This window comes from Erinaceus europaeus, chromosome 10 (assembly GCF_950295315.1).
Source record: "Erinaceus europaeus chromosome 10, mEriEur2.1, whole genome shotgun sequence".
Lineage (NCBI taxonomy): Eukaryota > Metazoa > Chordata > Mammalia > Eulipotyphla > Erinaceidae > Erinaceus > Erinaceus europaeus.
The window spans coordinates 72,255,958-72,275,381 of record NC_080171.1 but is presented as its reverse complement, the minus strand read 5'-3'; the positions used below and the strand labels follow the sequence as shown (position 1 = coordinate 72,275,381).

General features: G+C 42.5%; 1 protein-coding gene across 3 annotated transcripts in view; it reads right to left on the bottom strand.

Moving 5' to 3' along the window:
* Window positions 1-19,424, bottom strand: part of DOCK8 (dedicator of cytokinesis 8) — a 220,581-nt gene that overhangs the window by 89,922 nt on the left and 111,235 nt on the right. For all 3 annotated transcript variants that reach the window (XM_060199742.1, XM_060199743.1, XM_060199744.1), the window contains exons 14-21: window positions 15,330-15,447; window positions 14,887-14,957; window positions 13,500-13,638; window positions 12,272-12,373; window positions 7,168-7,263; window positions 4,859-5,093; window positions 4,172-4,336; window positions 758-927 (exon numbers count right to left, since the gene is read on the bottom strand). In XM_060199742.1, the coding sequence (XP_060055725.1) occupies window positions 758-927; window positions 4,172-4,336; window positions 4,859-5,093; window positions 7,168-7,263; window positions 12,272-12,373; window positions 13,500-13,638; window positions 14,887-14,957; window positions 15,330-15,447 (1,096 nt within the window). The remainder of the gene's footprint in view (window positions 1-757; window positions 928-4,171; window positions 4,337-4,858; window positions 5,094-7,167; window positions 7,264-12,271; window positions 12,374-13,499; window positions 13,639-14,886; window positions 14,958-15,329; window positions 15,448-19,424) is intronic.

The following is a 19,424-nucleotide window of genomic DNA, read 5'->3' as shown; positions in this document are numbered from 1 at the left end:
AATAATGTGTATGACGGCACTTTGCTAGCTTAAAAACTCTGGAGTAGGGCAGGGGAGATAGCATAATGGTTCTGCACAAGACTTTCCTGCCTCAAACTCCAAGGTTCTGGATTCAACCCCCAGCAACACCAGTCAGCCAGAGCTGAGCAGTGCTCTAGTCTCTCTCTTTGTATCTCTATCATTACAATAAAATAAATAAAATATATTCAAAAAAGTAAAAACTCTGAAGCCAGGCTGAGGAGACAGCTTAATATTTATGTAAAGAGACTCTCATACCTGAGGCTAAAACCAAGTCCCAGGTTCAATTCCCTATACTACCATAAGGTAGAGCTGAGCAGTGCTCTGGTAGGAAAAAAAAAAACAAGCAAAAAACAAAACTCTGAAGCCACAGATAACTATGAAGGAAATTCAGACTAAGCATTCATGGCAGTTACATAAAAAAACAACAACACTGGACTACACACACTAAAAAGCCGTTTATTACTAAACTTGCAAAACTCTAAGAGCTTCCTACTGAAGTTAATTAATTTTGAACACACCCTCCAATGGTAATCTTGCCTCTGTATCTCTCCACTTTATCAACAGGAATAACCTCAAGAACACATATCATTATCAAATGGAGTTAACTAGGGGAGTAGAGAGCTTTTCAAAGGAAAAGCCCTCCATAGCCAAGCATGAAAGCACCTGACCTCCTAGACAGCAGAATTAGTTGTTCTAACATCCCTAGGGATGTTTCTAGGCTTGACAGCTGGCCTACCTTTGAGGACATGATGCTCTTCACCTCCTCATCTGCGGCAGAGTGCGTCCCCACCAAGTCTGGATTACTGCTGCTCATCACCCGGGCCTGCATCAGCTTTGAACTCACAGCTGCAGCAGCCGTGCGTCCATATGTGTGGTACCGGGGGTCAGGGAGAGCTGGGGGGCCACCTGGATCCCATCAGGTACAGATGTGATAAAGACAAAAATGAGTCACTTACTGAGCATGGAAAGGGATAGAGGTAATGAGTAGAATGACAATCCAATAGATTTGGTCTTGGATTCAGGGTGCTATCAAATGACTAGGGAGGGGGGCCAGGTAGTGGTACACCTGGTTGAATGCACATATTACAATGCCTGAAGACCCAGGTTTGAGCCCTTGGTCTCCACCTGCAGGGGGTAAGCTTTGCAAGTGGTAAAGCCAGGGCTGCAGGTGTTTCTCTGTCTCTCTCCCTATCACCCCCTTTCAATTTCTGGCTGTCTCTATAAGGAAATAAAGATAAGAATAAAAATTTTTTAATGACTAGGGAGGTATCGGGGTTGCCTCACAGGAGAGAGAGAGACCATCAACTCATGGCGGAGTGGGAACGCAAATCTTTATTCATGTGGGTGCCCCAGAGTTGGGTGTGAGCACAGCGGGTTTAGGCCACGTGGAGCTAGCAAAATGGCCATCTCCCACTATGCACACCAGCCCTTCTCCAGGTCTCCAGGTCAGGACAAGGAAGAGAAAAAAAAGGGGAAAAGCCAGGAATAGCAGCAAGTTTTATAGGGTAAAAACGGAAGTGGCAAGTCGGGACGGAATTGGCTAGGGAAGAGGATGGAGAAAAGAAAAAGGCATTCTGGGAACTTCCTTAGTTACAGTTGTTATAGTTTTTTGCTGGTGGGAATGGGCAATACCCTGAGGGGATAATGTGGTGGTGGAGGAGTCATTTTTAAAACAAGGCAGAAGACTGATATGTAAATAATAATACTCGCATGGTAATATGATGATTTGTGGGTCCTGCCTAACTCAACCACATCTGCACAATTTCCCAACAGGGAGGCAATGTGCCTGGGGCCAGGAAAGAGGGTGTAAAACAATAGAGTGTGGTAGGAACTATGGCCAACCTGAAACATTTTATAACAAATTGGTCATACCATTATTGTGTTTGTTTATTTTTTATTTTTTTTTATTGCAACCAGGGTTATTATTGGGGCTTGATGTCTACATGATGAATCCACTTCCCCAGCAGCTTGTCCCCACACCCCAGTCTCCCTCTCTCTCTCTCTCTCTTTTTAAATGGAGGCAGAGAAAAATTGAGAGGAAAGATAGGAGGGGGAGAAGAAGAAAAATGGGCAGAGGAGACAGTATAGTGGTTGTGCAAAAAGCCTCCCAAGATCCCAGGATCTCCAAGATCTGTATCACCTTAAGCAAGAGCTGAGCAGTGCTCTGATTTGAAAAAAAAAAAAAAAAAGGAGACAGATACTTGTAGCACTCTTTCATACAAAAAGAAGAGTACTCAAGAAGAGTAGAGGAAATAGTTGTTTTTTTGTTTTTCAAAAGTTCAGTTTGAGGAAAATGAAAAGGAAAAAAAAAGAAGGCCATTATAAAATCTAAGGGTGCAGGGCTGTATGGTGATTTACTAGGTAGGTCACAAATATTACCATGCAAAAAGACTTAGGTTCAAGCCCCTGTTCCCCACCTGCAGGGAGAAAAGAAGCTTCAGGAGCAGTGAAGCAAGTCTGCAGGTCTCTCTCTCTCTCCTCCTTCTGTCTCAGTTCCTCTCAATCTCTATTCAATAAATGAATAAAAAAATAAACTATTTTCCAAAAACCTAAGCAGGTAAATTTTATGACTAGAGGGAGTCAGGCGGTAGCACAGCGGGTTAAGTACATGTAGCGTGAAGTGCAAGGACCAGCGTAAGGATCCCGGTTTGAACCCCCAGCTCCCCACTTGCAGAGGGGTCGATTCACAGGTGGTGAAGCAGGTCTTCAGGTGTCTTTCTCTCCCCCTCTCTGTCTTCCCCTCCTCTCAATTTCCCTCTGTCCTATCCAACGATAGCAACAACAATAATAATAACCACAACAATGATAAAACAACAAGGGCAACAAAAGGGGAAAAAATGGTCTCCAGGAGCAGTGGATTCGTGGCACAGGCACCAAGCCCCAGCAATAACCCTGGAGGCAAAAAAAAAAAAAGAAAAAATATATATATAACTAGATCAAAATGGGATCAATTAGGAAAATTGTATACAGAGACACTTTGTTGAGTACTATGCACTTAACGTTGACTATTTTAACAGGGTTTAAATTATATGACTATTCTTCAATTGTCTGAGTTAAAATTGCTCAAGTGGCCATGAGATTTGCAAACAGGGACAAATATAATATGTAGTTTACTTATATTTCATGAGATGTTCTAAGTTTCTTTTTTTTTTTCATAATGAATGGTTTAGGAAACACCAAATGTATATGGTTTCATTTATCAATATTAATCCTAGAGTTCTAGGCATCATGATGAACCACTTCATTTTTTAAAAAATTTATTTACTTGTTTACTATTTAATAGGACAGAGAGAATTTGAGGGCCTGGGTAGTGGTGCACCTGGTTAAGCGCACGTTACAATGCTTAAGGACCCAGATTCAACATGCAGGGGGAAAGCTTTCCAAGTGGTGAAACAGTGTTGTAGGTACCTCTCTGTCTCTCTATGACCCCCTTTCTTCTCCATTTCTGGTTCTCTCTATCCAATAAATAAAGTTTTTTTTTAAAAAGAGAGAATTTGAGATGGAAAGGGGACATAGAGAAGGAGAGAGGAAGACATCTACAACCCTGCCTGACTGCTTGTGAAAGTTCCCTACTGCAAGTGGGGACCAGGGGCTTGAATCTTTGTCCTCTCATATGGTCATCTGTGCACTCCATTGGGTCTTGGATTCAGGGTGCTATCAAATGACTAGGGCCCTTCCTCCTCATATTTTCTTTTTTAAGATACGATATATTGTATTGTATTTTATAGTATTGCACTGCATTGCATTGCATTGCAATAATGAGAGAAAGACCAGAGCACAACTCAGCTCTGGCTTATAATGGTGCAGGGGATTGAACCTGAGAACTCAGAGCCTCAGGCATGAGAGTCTTTTGCAGAACTATTATGCTGCCTCCCCTACCTCTCTTTATCTTAAGAGTTTCAACTGAATCAGAAATGACAAATGGGTACAGTGCACAACAAACATCTAGAGTGCAAACAAAGGGGAGGAGAAAGCAAGGAAGAAAGCAAAAGAGAACAGATTTCTAATCTTAGCATTCATACAATTTTGTGTTGTGCTGAATAATAGAACTGAACTCTGGGGCTTTTCCTTATACTCTGGGTTGTGTGGCTCTTGGTTGGGGGAGAGGGCATAGCAGATTCCCATGTGGGGCTGGGGAAGGCATGGCTACCTGACTTGGGCAAGTCCCTCTGCAGCTCTGGCAGGCGGAAGACATAGTGCACATAGGAGGCCAGCAGGCAGTTCCTCCCATGCTGGTCCTTGCTCAGGTCCTTGCTGTTGTGCAGGCTGTTGGCGATGGCCACCACTGACTCAAAGGCGAACTGGGAGAAGTTGGCTGAGGAAAGGAGAGAAAAGCAGGCAGTTGGAGCCAGGGTTAGTCCCTAGTAATCTGTCTTCCTGTCTTCCTTCCTTCCTTCCTTCCTTCCTTCCTTCCTTCCTTCCTTCCTTCCTCCCTCCCTCCCTCCCTCCCTTCCTTCTTTCCTTCCTCCTTCCCTTCATTCCTTTTGCCACCAGGGTTGGGGCTTGGTGCAGGCATTATCAATCTACCACTCCCAGTGCCCCCCCCCCTTTTTTGCCTTTCCTGTATTATTGAATAGGGCAGACAGAAATTGCATTGGGGGGGGGGGCAAGGTGGTGGCATATCCAGTAAAGCACACATGTAACCGTGCAAACAGATCCGGGAGAGGGAGAGGGAGAAGAGAGGAGGGGAGGGGAGGGGAGGGAAGGGGAGGGAAGGAAGAAAGGTCAGATAGGTTCTGCTCTTGTGGTTTTCAGAAAGTCGTGCTTCATAAAACAAGGTACCAACAGCCTCTTCCTGCTTCCCCCCCCCCCCCGCCCCTGCCTGCAGGCATCCTACCTGTCTGTCCGGCGATGACCATGGGCTGCACGGACAGCTGGAAGAGCTTGTCCAGCACCAGGTGCAAGAAGAGCACCAGTGGCTCCAGGCGGGAGGAGTTGAGGCAGATGATGCTGAGCTTGAGCTCATGCTCCAGAGCCGCCTCGCTGATCTTCTGGTCCAGCACGCGGATGGGGAAGGTCACCTGGCTCTCCAGTGAGTGGCAGAGGGTGAAGAACTTCTCTAGGTGGTTGTCCTGAGAAGGCAGATGGCAGGGCTTATGAGTCTGCTCATTAATATTCCCCGGTACATTCCTGAGTACAATCCAACTGTCACTGAGTGGCAGAAGCTCTTCTGGTAACACTCTAGAAGGTCTGAACACAGATGTTGCCGACCAAAGTTTTGAATTGTTTCACAGAGCACTGTGAGCACCTTTCAACAGTTATGAACTGAAGGCACATCATGACTTGGATTCTCACATAATCCACAAATAGGCCAGCATACCAGTAAGACACCCCAAAAGAGGTCTAAACTGATACAAAATGTAGACAATGACTGGTAGCTTGTACAGTGGATGAAGCACTGAACTTTGAAGCTTGAGGTCCTGGGTTTAATCCCCAGCATCACATATGCAAGAGTCCTTCCTTCCTTCCTTCCTTCCTTCCTTCCTTCCTTCCTTCCTCCCTCCCTCCCTCCCTCCCTCCGTCTCTCTCTTTCCACTGTAAATAAAAATTTAAAAAATACAGACAGCAGGACAAAAAGGAAAAGTAGAATTCAAAAAAGAAAGCCAGATAGATGGCAAGGTAGGAGGAAAACATCAGGAAAAATGTGTCAGATGAATCTCCCCCACAGGTCTCAGCTGCAGTGCAGATACTGGCTTCTTTCATTTATTTAGATGCCCCCAATTTTTATAAGGTTGGTCGGTTTCAACAACAAATTAAACTTGTAGGAGCATGTAAGTTTCCACAAAGCAATGAAGGTTATTTTTGCTTTGTCATATACAAAGCTTATATATATATATATATATATATATATATATATATAGTTTTGTTGCCTTTTAAAAAATTATATAAAACATTAATCCCTCAATAAAGAAATTTAAAAAATGTAGAAATAAAAAACTATAGTTTACGGGAGTTGGGCTGTAGTGCAGTGGGTTAAGCGCAGGTGGCGCAAAGTATAAGGACCGGCATAAGGATCCCTGTTCGAACCCCGGCTCCCCACCTGCAGGGGAGTCGCTTCACAGGTGGTGAAGCAGGTCTGCAGGTGTCTGTCTTTCTCTCCTCCTCTCTGTCTTCCCCTCCCTCTCTCCATTTCTCTCTGTCCTATCCAACAACGACAACAACAATAACTACAACAATAAAACAAGGGCAACAAAAAGGAATAAATAAAATAAATAAATACAATAGTTTAAAAAAAACTATAGTTTACTTATATATTAGATATTATTACATATTATATAGTTATGTCATTTTTATTTATATGTAGTGCACGTATAAATATACATAAAACTCTCTCTCTATATATATATATATGTAAAACTATACAAAGAGTTTTATTGTCACCAGGGTTACATTATAGCTAGTACCTGCATATTAAATCCATTGCTCCTAGTAGCCACTCCTCCCGTTTTTTTCTTTCTCTTTCTCTTTTTTATTAGACAGGGAGAAACTGAGACGTGATGGGGGAGGTGGAGAGAGAGAGAAATGCAGCACTGCTTAACTGCTTGTGAAACCTCCCTCGTGGGTGGAGAACAGGGGCTCAAATCTGGGTCTTTGCATATGTTAGTGTGTGCATTCAACCAGGTGTGTGTGTGTCTTAAATATTTTATTTATTGAATAGAGACAGAAATCAAAAGGGAAAGGGGAAGCAAAGACACCTACAACACTGCTTCACCATTTGCAAAGCTTGTGAAGCTTTCCCCCTGCAGGTGGGGACCAGGGGCTTGAACTCAGATCTTTGAGCGTGGTAACATGTATACGCAAACCTGTGTGCCACCACCTAGCTTCCCCCAACCCACCCTCTTTGTTTTAATTGAGACAGAGAGAAATTGAGAGGAAAGTGGGAGACAGAGAGAGAAATAGAGACACAGCACTGCTTCAGCACTAGTGAAGCTTACCCCACCCCCCACCCATCCCCTCAGAGGGAGGAACTGGGGGCTTTAAACCAGGTCTTTGCACACTGTTACATATGTGCTATACTGGGTGCACCACTACCCAGCCCCCCACACACATAGCTTTTCATTGAATGTTGCTATGAAGGTTCTGGGCTGCTCCCCCTCCATCATTTGCCTTTGGCTTTGCTTTGTAGTTGATCTTGATGCTCCTTACCTGGGTGTGAACAGAGGAAACAGCTTGCACTTCAATATTAAATACTCCCTTATGGCCTTCAGCCCACTTAATGGGAGGACTCTGTACAGGGACTTTCTGTGTTTAAAAAAACAACAACAAGAAAAAAAAGGTTAGCAATTCAACCCTCTTTTCTGCTTATTAACAAGTAGACTAAAGCAACTGGACTCTGAATGTCAGGGCTATACAAAGATAAAAACTCCTAAAGTTTTTATGGGTTCAGGCTAAATTCTGTACCAAACTGGTTTTTACTCTGACAAGTCAGCTAAATTCTTTAGATCTTTGTTTTCCCATGTTGAAAGATGACCTGAGCATTGATCCTTCTTCTTCTTCTTCTCCTTCTTCTTCTTCTTCTTCTTCTTCTTCTTCTTCTTCTTCTTCTTCTTCTTCTTCTTCTTCTTCTTCTCCTTCTCCTTCTCCTTCTCCTTCTCCTCCTCCTCCTTCTCCTTCTCCTTCTCCTTCTTCTCCTCCTCCCCCTCCTCCTCCCCCTCCCCTCCACCTCCCCTCCCCCTCCTCCTCCTCCTCCTTTTTTTTTTTTTGCCTCCAGGGTAATTGCGTGGGCTTGGTGCCTGTGCTACAAATCCACTGCTCCTAGAGGCCATTTTTTCCATTTTGTTGCCCTCCTTGTTGTTGTTATTGTTGCCACTGCTGTTGTTGTTATTGGACAGGACAGAAAGAAGTTGAGAGAGGAGGGGAAGACAGAGGCGGGAGAGAAAGACAGACACCTGCAGACCTGCTTCACCACCAGTGAAGTGATCCCACTGCAGGTGGGGAACCAGGGGATTGAACCTGAATCCTTACATCAGTCCTTGCTCTTCATGCCATGTGCACTTAACCCGCTGTGCTACCAGCCAATCTTTCTTTAAGCAACCCTCAGGCACTGAGAATCATTTATTCTAAGAATTGGAAGAAAGTAATATGTCCATGATTTTCCTGTTAACCATGATGTCACCACAATGTGTCTCTGAGTATCTCTACAGGGCACAGAATTATAAGGCTTGTGAATGCCTGCAATTGCCTCACTTCTAATGAGATATTTCCAAGTAGCAGCTTTTCAAGGTTCTTGCTTTAATTACTCAAATTCACTCCTTTAAAGCATAGATATATCAGTACATCTGAAGTCCTCAGAGAGCTTTTCTTGCCTATACTGTCACCAAAATTCTCTTCCTCTAGAGATATGCAGTGTTGAGAAAGGAGGGACTAAACTGGTGTAGCCTTGTGAGTGCAAGATTGGATCTCTTGTACCAGAGGAAGTATGCTCTAGCTACAAAGGCAGAACAGATACATGAGTTGAGGGCCTTTGGAACTACCTAAGACAAGAGTCACAAACTGGAATCCAAAGCAAGGTCTGGCTCACAGATAGGTTCTGTTTAGACCAGTGTTAGAAACTTCCTTGAACTCACTGCCATCGTTTTCAATTCAGAAAATGCCATATGCAAGTCTGTTTTTTTTCTTTCTTTATTTTTAAAAAATATTTATTCCCTTTTGTTACCCCCCCCTATTTTTATTGTTGTAGTTATTATTGTTGTTGTTACTGATGTCCTCGTTGTTGGATAGGACAGAGAGAAATGGAGAGATGAGGGGAAGACAGAGAGGAGGAGAGAAAGATAGAAACCTGCAGACCTGCTTCACCACTTGTGAAGCAACTACCCTACAGGTGGGGAGCCAGAGGCTTAAACTGGGATCCTTATGCGGGTCCTTGCGCTTTGCGCCACCTGTGCTTAACCCACTGTGCTACTGCCCAACTCCCTTTTTTTTTTTCTTATTGGAAGCTACAGAGACACTGGGCTTACATCCCAGCATAGCACTGGTCTAAGGAACAGAGTGGCAGCTAAGACCTTCAATGGACAGATAACTGCCAGCATGAAGAAACTTGTCATTTATGATCTACAGTAGCACTGTACACCAAAAATATGTGAACCACATGTATTGTTTAAAAAACAAAATTTTTTGTTGCCACCAGGGTTATGGCTGCACAACAAATCCACTACTCCTGTCAGCTATTTTTTTCTTTTTCTTTTAATAGGACAGAGAGAATATGAGAGGGGAGGAGGAGATAGGGAAGTGGGGGTGAGGAAGAGAGAGAAAGAAACCTATAGTACTTTTTCACCATCTATGAAGCTTCTCCCCACCCTTGCAGATAGGGAGCGGGGGATCAAACCCAGGTCCTTGCACATGGTAACATGAGTGTGTTCAACTGGTTGTCCCACTGTCCGGCCCCTCATTTAAAATTTTCTAGCAGCTATGTTTAAAAACTTTAAAAGGGACACCTGCTAACAACTTAATAATATGTTCTATTTAACCAAATGTAGTCTAAAGATGGTTTTAACATACAGGTGATATAAACAAATATTAAATGAGATATTTTACACTTGTCCCTGCTAGTCTTTGAAATTCAGTATTTATTCATTTACTTGTTTTTTACCAGAGCACTGTTCAGCTCTGGTCTATGGTGGTACTAGGGATTGACCCTGGGACTTTATAGCTTCAGGCATGAAAATCTTTTGCGCAACCACTATGATATTTCCCTGAATGCCACCCCTCTCCCCCGTTGGTATTGTATACATATATCACACCTCAGCTTGAACTAGCCACATTTTAAGAGGCATAAGTGGCTTGAGTTGACTGTACCAGAAAGTTTAGGTCTAAAGAATGTTGAGAGAGGCAGGGTATTGAAAGGGACAGCTATGGAAAGAAACTGTTTTCTGAAGCACTGGCTTTGTTTCTTGATATACACACTTTCGTTTAATGTGCACAGTAACCTATGGGATGGATTTAGTTTCATCTTGAATGGCATCAAGGGTAAGTAATTGACCTCTGCTCACATAGCTAGGGAACTATAAAACCTGAACTTTGGATCACAGTTGGTTTGCCTTCAAAACCCATGTTGGTTCTATAGTACTAAAAAGATAATCTGGCATTTTGGAAATGAGCACATGCAGTTTGTTGATGAAAAGGCAGTTTTGAGGGTTTGGGCTAAAGACTGTATTCAAGCCATCAAGTATAATTAAGGTGTATCTGTGAACACACTCAGATTATCCTCACATGAATCTGAAGAGAATCAATCATTTCAGTCTGAAACCAAGCATATGCGTGTGGCTCCTGGCAAAAGAAGCTTCCTTCTTGGGGGATGGTGGTGGAGGGGCAGATACAGACTATAATTTTTTGAAATTTATTTTCCCTTGTTTTTTTATTGTTGTTGTAGTTATTGTTGTTGATGTCATCTTTGTTAGATAGGACAGAGAGAAATGGAGAGGGGGAGACAGAGGGGGAGAGAAAGACACCTGCAGACCTGCTTCACCTCCTGTGAAGTGACTCCCCTGCAGGTGGGGAGCCAGGGGCTTGAACCCGGATCCTTACTCCGGTCCTTGCGCTTTGCACCACCTTCACTTACCCGCTGTGCTACTGCCTGACTCCCCAGACTATAATTTTTATAAATAAAATAACGTTTGAGAGTTATTTCAAAACAATACTGATGTAGCCTAGAGGTTAAGTGGTGTGCAGAAAAGAACAGGGAGAAGGGTCAGGAGGTGGTGCACCTGGTTGAGCACACACTTTATCTTGCTCAAGGATCCAGGTTCAAGGCCTTGGTTCCCACCTGGGGGTGTGGGTAGCTTCATGAGTTATGAAGCAGTACTACAGGTATCTCTTTCTTTCTCCCTCTATCTCCCCTTACCTCTCAATTTCTTTCTGTCTCTATCAAATAAATAAATGATAAAAAAAAAAAAGAACAGGAAGAGACTAGTGACAGAAAGAGCTCAAGAGGAATAAAACCCTAGTATTCACCTGGGACCAAAAGGAGATAGAATTTGCCCGCAATCTTTTGTAAGGATCCACAGTAAGGACAGTTGTTATCACATAAGTAGTTGTACAAAAAGATTTTCATGCACAAGGCTCTGATGGCCCAGGTTCAATTCCCCAGCACCAACATAACCCAGAGCTAAGTAGTGTTCTGGTTTCTCTCTCTGTATCTATTTCTCTCATTAAAATAAAAAATAAACCCAGATCACATCAAATCGATGGGGTTTACAGTTGACAGTATTTATATACCTTTCCCATATTTGGGAGCTACTCTCTTCCCTGATCCAGCTTTCTGGTCCTTTTTCCAGCCATGACATCATCTCCCCAGACAATAACTTGGACCCATCTGCATATCATTTTAAGGCTTAGGGAAAAGAAAAGAAAAGAAAAAAAAAACTAGCATAGCTACAGGCCCTTTGAATATAACTAAAATATGCCTACTAGCTGTCTACAGAACAGAGCCTCTCCCCCCCCCCCCCAACTCTTCATCTGTACTATTCCAGCCTTTAGGTTCATGAGGAATCAACAATTTGTTTGGCTTTGTACGTTAACTCTCTTTTCAGCCACCAGGTTCAAGATGCTAGCATGATGCCAACCAGACTTCCCTGGACAGACAACCCCACCAATGTGTCCTAAAGCTCCAATTCCCCAGAACCCCGCCCTACTAAGGAAAGAGAGAGGCAGGCTGGGAGTATGGATCAATCTGTCAACACCCGTGTCCAGTGGGGAAGCAATTACAGAAGCCAGACCTTCCACCTTCGGCATCCCACAATGACCTTGGGTCCATACTTCCAGAGGGATAAAGAATAGGAAAGCAATCAAGAGAGGGGATTGGGTACAGACTTCTGATGATGGGAATTGTGTGGAGTTGTTCCCCTCTTATCCTATGGTTTTGTCAGTGTTTCCTTTTTATAAATAAGTAAATAAATAAATTTCCTGAAAAAATATGTATTACAATGAGGCTCTCATAATTCACACTGTGAGGGGGCCAGGCAGTGGTGTACCTGGTTAAGTGTACATATTACATAACTCATCAAACCGTGAATCCCTTAACTTTAGATAATGCAGCTGAACTGGTGATGTATAAATGAATGAGGCTTCACGGTCAGTTATCTCTCCTTTTCTACCAGGACCATAAACTACTGGAAAGCATCATATGTTGACATGCAGCCACTACTGAGAGCATGGGGAACATACTCATGTTTCAGGAAATGAGAATTGGGTCTGGGAAGGTGGTACAAGATGGCAGCTGGACAGGAAACCTGAGGGCCCACTGGGTGGTTACCTCTGCTGAGTGCATAGAGTAGTTGGGTGGCAGCTTTTCCAAGGCGACTGGGAGACAGTAGGATCCAGTTTGAAGACGTTCATTTAAGAGAACTGGCAGCCACTAAAACAGATGATGTAAAGAAGAAAGCAGTATTTATTATAGCATATCATTCTGGCAGTTTATCTAGCTTGCAATCATCAAATACAACTAAATGATGATGAGATATTGACCAGGGTTCTTCTGAGCAGTAATTTCTGTCAAGTTGTTTGCACTTTTAATTCTCTGAGAGCTTCTGAGATGGTAATACCAATTATTTACTCCTTTCAGAGTCAAAGAAGTAGCATTCTTCTTGACAGTCAACATTTGTTTGAGCAATATCAATGTTTACTTTGTCTTTTATGTTAAAGATAAGGGGCTGGGTAGTGATGCACCATACTACCCATGTGCAAAGACCAGGTAGTTCAAGCCTCTGCCCCACCTCCAACACCCCTGCAAGGGGAAGTTTCATGAATGGTGGAGCATTTCTGTAGATCTCCCTGACCCCCTTTATATCTCTATCTTTAACCCTCTATCCAAAGGAGAAAAAGAGTGGTCACTGGGAATGTTGGAATAGCCTCAGCTATATTCCTGGTGGGGGAAAACATATAATTATTTTCCCCTTTAAAAAAAAGAGCTAATTTTGCTAGTGATGCTTAGATTATAACATTTGGAAATAATGGACATTGTGATACTTTTGAAATAAATGAGTACTCTTTCAGTATCCTTCACCCACTAAATTTCCATTTGTGAGATATGTTATCTGCTAAGTCATTTGAATTCTTTGCTATAACATGGTTTTTTATGTTTTGCTACTTTGATTTATTTCTTTTTTAGCACCAGGGTCATTGCTGGAACTCACTGCCTGCATAGCTCCACGGCTCCCAGTCACTACTGCTTTCCTTTCTTTTCCTCTAGGTAGAAGTTGAGAGAGAGATAGATACACAGACAGACAGATAGATATAGAAGGAGTTACACCATAGCACTGCTTCTGTGCAGGTGACCTCATGTGATGGCCCAAGGTTTGAACCCAGGTCCTTGCACATGGCTATGTGTGTACTCTTCTAGGCGATGCACTAGCTGGATTCTTTTTTGCTAGTTCTGACAAGAGAAAAGCAAGTGAGGAGAATTCAGTGGCTAATCTTTGCAGGGACTTTGGATGCACCCAAGACTCACTGCTGTGTGATGTGGCAAGTTGAAAACAACTCACTGAATATCCCACGAGACTTTCTACAGAGGTTCCTTGTTTCTGCTGGCAGCTGATGTGATAGAAGGTGAACAGGAGGTGGTGATTTACTGTGAGTTTAGCAGGGAGCTTAATTTTCACTTCTTCATAAAAGTCAGGAGACCTGTTTCAAAAACACATTATACACAAATAATTCTTAGCAAGAACGATGACTTTTCTGAATACAAATTGCAAGGCCCTGGACCCTTCAACTCTTAGGTGTTGCCTGCTTAGCGTTTTGCTTTTTTTATTTTACATCCTCCTGTTCTTCAGCTGGGAGCCCTAAAGATCCAGCTTACAGCATAAGCTTCACTTACACAAGACTGCTCACCGGCTTGGTCAGAAGGGGAAAAAAAGTCCATGCACACAGTGGAAAAATCCAACAATTTAATATGCAGAGGGGATGAGGCTCAGAGTCCTATTGTGAGCTCTTTCCTGCCTCTATCCCAAGAACAGGTATCTGTGCTAAACAAAACATTTGGGAGAAACAAAATAATGATGCAAGTTGGAAAAGGAAGCTGATTTTTACTGAATTTCAACATCCCAGATCCTTCATAAGGGCTTCATGTAAAATATTCACTTACTCCTAATCCCAATCCATGCAAGCAGGGTCAGAGCAACACTTAAACTAGTCTCCAGCAGGATCAAACCCACATGTCTTACCCTATAGAGATTTCCCACCCCTGTGAAATGTCAACAGTTAAGACACTATAGGAGAGGATATTTAGAATCTTTGATTTCCCTTTTGGTCCATGGAAATTTTCTCCAAGTAGGTAGAGGGGAGTAAACATGGAGGGGTGTACAGAAGATGACACAGAAAAAGTAGAGTTAGATTTTGTTTCTGGACATCTCTGGTATCTTGAAGCAAGCTAGGAAAATTATTATTTCTTCACATACCGCAAACCTTCCCTTCATCATTCTAAAAGAGAATGCACCAGAAAAGCCTAAACAATATTAGGTTCTTTTCTTCTCTTGGTTTTTTTTTTGTTGTTGCTGGGGTTTCACTACTCCAGGTTGATATTTTTTTGTTTTTTAAGAGAGAAAGAGAGAGAGAGAGAAAGAGAGAAAGAGAGAGAAAGAGACCAACCCCCACACACAGCACTAACGCTTCCTCCAATATGGTGGGGGCTAGTGTGCTAGCCAAGTGAGCTATTTTGTTGGTTCAATATTAGGCTCTTAAAGAACTGTTCTCTCAGTCTTGGATAATGGCAATAAATGCTTTATAACTAACAAATACCATGGAATTAGCACTAATTACAGATCATGACTTAACAAAAACTATTGAAAGGACTTGCCTAAGTGATTCAAAAAAATCCAGGGGGGAAGAAAGCAATAAAATTAGCATATGTTAAGAACTCTGAACTATACTTACTTATTATGGTATGTGATGGCTGTGTATACTTCTTGCAGAAATTCAGGCCCATTGGATTTTCCAAAGATGACCTGTTCACCAATATAGAAAGGGTCAATTTAACAGTGACCTCTGGGTATCCGAAATCAACTGCTGTCAGCCCAGTAGGATGGTCTGAACTCACCACACTATGTTTTATAAATTAGGAGTGCTGAGTTCTGTGACTGGCCCAATTACAAAGATGCACAACCAACTATGAAGGGTAAAATCAGACCTTAAGGGTTCCACTCAGTACCCCGCGACTAATCTTGGACTTGCCACAAAGGTCTCTGTATGTGCTGAGCAGTGCTCACCTGAATACACCCTCTCTCTATACACTGATAAGCCCTGGATCTTATCTGTGTAAACTGACAAGGGAAGCTCAGATCACTCTGGCTTGAGACCCATGGCTATTTCCCTCTTACCGGCATAGCGTTGCTAGGGTCCTCTCCACACATAAATTGGATCTTTATTGTAATGTTCCGGGCAGATGCTAGTTTGTTGGCAAAGTTCAGCCTCTGTGGATAGACGTAGAGAAGGTTTCTGGAAAAGAAAAAGATGACCATTCAGTGAATAAAATTTAGGGATGGCTGAAAGCAAGTTTTGTAGCAAATGCTGATGTCTGTACTCATAAGGAGCCTATTCTAAAGGGAATTTTCCTTCCAGAAGTTTTCCAGGGTGATTTCTCAGAAAAACAAACTATAAAACTCTGAAAGAATGAATAGATGAAATGAGTTCTGAGGTCAATATATTTGCATGAAATCTATGCAGAATAAAAAGTCAGCTAAGCCAGGTAGGTGGTAGTATAACTAGTAGTGTGCACATGTTACCATGTGTGGAGATCTGAGTTCAAAGCCCCAGGCTCCACCTGCAGAGGGTAAAGCTTTATGAGAAGTACAGCAGTGGAGCAATGGCAGGTGTCTCTCTTGCTCTCTTTCTCCTCTTCTTATTTCTCTGTCTCCAGACACACACACACACACACACACACACACACACACACACACACACACACAAAATCCCACATCAAAGAAGGAAAAATTAGAGGACAAGGATTCTCTAGTGAAATACTTTGCACAATAATGAAAATGATCAGGTAGGTAAGGAGAAAAAGAATATTCAGAATTATCAAAAACACACAGGAATCATTACTTAGCAGGTGCAAGTTGGAAGGCTACGGAAGCAAAGGAATGTCTTACTTGCTTACCTCCTTACTAATTCACTGACTTTGGTCTCTTTATATTGGATGACTCATTGTTGCCAGAATGCTAGTGACAGATTTGAGTGGCTGTATCCTATGATCGATATAGATCACTCTGGTTGTTGCACTGTGTGCTATTCCCTGGGCATAACAGCAACTGGCACACACACATTTTTCCTCAACTGCTTTCCATCCAGCCCTTTCTAGATATCATCTGTCTTCTTCTTGGTCTCTTTGAACAGAGTCATTAACTGTCTACATGCAAGTTACATTTACTACATGCCACTGAAAATGAAATTTCATCAAAAGAAAACGGATTGTATTCTACTGTCAACTGTAAACCACTAATCCCCCAAGAAAGAAATTTAAAATTAAAGGAAAAAAAAGAAAATGGATTCAGTTGACAGGCAGAATATCTAACAAACTCCAAATGTCAATAAAGTTTAGATGGTCTCTCCAGAAAGTTACATGATGGACTGGGGAAACAGCTTAATGGTGATACCAAAAAAAAAAAATAAATAAATAAAATAAAATTGAGCACCCAAGGCTCTGATGTGCCATATTCAATATCCAGTAACACCATAAGCCAGAGCTGAGTAGTTCTCTGGGAAAAAAAATCACACAAGGAATGGATAAGCATAGAATTCCGGGGGTGAGCCCCCACATTTATGAACTTACCTATCCAATGAGATCTGTGCATACCTATGTTCATAGTAGCACTATCTATAATAACTCAAACTTGAAAACAACCCAGATACTTAACAACAAATGAGTGGCTAGGAAAGTTATGGTATATGTGTAATATATATATATATATATCTCAGCCATAAAAAATGATGAAATGTTCTTCTTTGCCCCATCTTGGATGGGACTTGAAGTAATCATGTTAAATGAGATAAGCTAAAAAGAAAAGAATAATACTAGATAGTCTCACTTACAAGTGGAACTTGAAGAGAAAATGGGAACAGGGTGAAACTTAGATTAGGTGTGGTGTACTGAAGCAAAGCAAGACTATGTGTGTGTGGGGGGGGGGGAGTGGAGAGGGTAGAAAGGGTGCTGAGGATCCAGTGCATGGTAGAGCAAAAGTTGGGGGTGGACGTAGTACTATGATGGAGTGATGAGAAATTGTACCTAACAACTGTCTTGTAAGACATTATTTCTCCAGTAAAATGATTGGGATAAAAGAAAAAAAGCTGGCAAGTACCTGATCTAAGACCCAACTTTTACTAAAGATGAGAAAGCTCCAGGCCCTAGGAGCTAGCCTGACAGTTCACAGTGTGGGTTAGGCACACAATAGGCATGGGATATAGCTGAATAGTTCCACTCTATCATGGGGCTATCTCAGTAATACTTTCCTTGTCTAATAGAGGGAACTCAACCTCAGCAAAGGTACATGGAGCCGCACCGCAGACACTGGCAGGAATGGACATGCACATAGTGCTGATGAGAGGAGGCATTCCATGTGGGGCCAGGTGGTGGCTCACCTGGCTGAGTGCATGTTACAATGCACAAGGACCCAGGTTTGAGCCCCCAGTCCCCTGCAGGGGGAAAACTTCACAAGTGGTGAAGCAGTGCTGCAGGTGTCTCTCTGTGCCTCACCCTTTCTATAGCCCCCCTCCCTCTCAATTTTTGGCTGTCTCTATCTAATAAATAAAGATAATTTGAAAAAGCATGGATGGCAAGAAAAAAAATCTTTTTCTTTTTCTTTTGCCTCCAGGGTTACTGCTGGGGCTCAGTGCCTGCACTATGAATCACCGGTCCTGGTGGCCTCTTTTCTTTTCTTTCTTTCTTTTTACTGGATAGGACAGAGAGAAATTGAGAGGGGAAAGGAAAATACAGAGGGAGACAGAGAGACATCTGTAGACCTGTTTTACCACTTGTGAAGTGATCCCTCCCCCACAGGTGAGGAGCTGGGGGCGCAAACCACTATCTTTATGTGGGTCCTTGCACTTAGTATTAGAAGTGCACTTAACCCAGTGTGCCACCGCATGCCTCCCAAGAAAAAAAAAAAATCTTGAGAGAGAGAGAGAGAAGGATAAGAAGAAGGAGGAGGAGGAGAAGGAGAAGAAGGGAAAAGAAGAAGAAGGTGGAGGAGGAGGCAGCAGACCATGGTTAGAATGCAGGGGTGCATGGGGAGTACAGATCCATCTTTGTTATCTCTTGTTACCTCCCTGCCACCACTCCTATAAGCTGAGGATACTGAGTAGCAATGTCAACAAGTGGCTAAGCATGTTGGCTCTGGAGACTTAGTTAGGGAAGTAAGTTAGCCATGCCAAAGCCCCAGTAGTGCTAATCATTGCACCTCCCTCAAAGGGCTGTGGTGAGCATTAATGAATAAGATCTAATTAAGGGAGAGCTACTTTATTCATACAGCTTATAATCATTGACACACCCCAACCTATTTTACTCCAGGCCACCCTCATTTTTTTTTTTTACAGGTGTCACTGCAAAAAATTCTCAGCTGATCTCTTGATTCCTATTTCTGATCAACTGTTCTATTGCTGACACACTGTTCAGTAGTCTAAACTGTCCAGTTGACTATGTTGGGTCCCTGTAAGGTTTTCTCAAGTGTCTTTTTTTTTTTTTTTTGCCTCCAGGGTTATTGCTGGGGCTTAGTGCCTTCACTTGAACCCACTGCTCCTGGAGGCCATTTTTCCCATTTTTGTTGCCCTTGTTCTTGCTATTGTTGTTGTTGGATAGGACACAGAGAAATCAAGAGAGGAGAGGAAGACAGTGAGGAAGAGAAAGATAGACACCTGAAGACCTGCTTCACCACTTGTGAAGTGATCCCCCCTGCAGGTGGGGAGTTAGGGGCTGAAACCGGGATTCTTATGCTAGTCCTAGCACTTTGCACCATGTGTGCTTAACCTGCTGCACTACTGCCCAGCCTTCCCCCAAAATGTCTTTTTAAAAAAATTTATTTATTTATTTATTTTTTATTGGGGAATTAATGTTTTACATTCAACAGTAAGTACAATAGTTTGTACATGTATAATATTCCCCAGTTTCCCATATAACAATACAACCCCCACTAGGTCCTCTGAATCCTTCTTGGACCTGTATTCTCCCCACCCAACCCCCCCCCCAGAGTCTTTTACTTTGGTGCGATATGCCAATTCCAGTTCAGGTTCTACTTGTGTTTTCTTTCTGATCTTGTTTTTCAACTTCAACCTGAGAGTGAGATCATCCCATATTCATCCTTCTGTTTCTGACTTATTTCACTCAACATGATTTTTTCAAGGTCCATCCAAGATCGGCTGAAAACGGTGAAGTCACCATTTTTTATAGCTGAGTAGTATTCCATTGTGTATATATACCACAA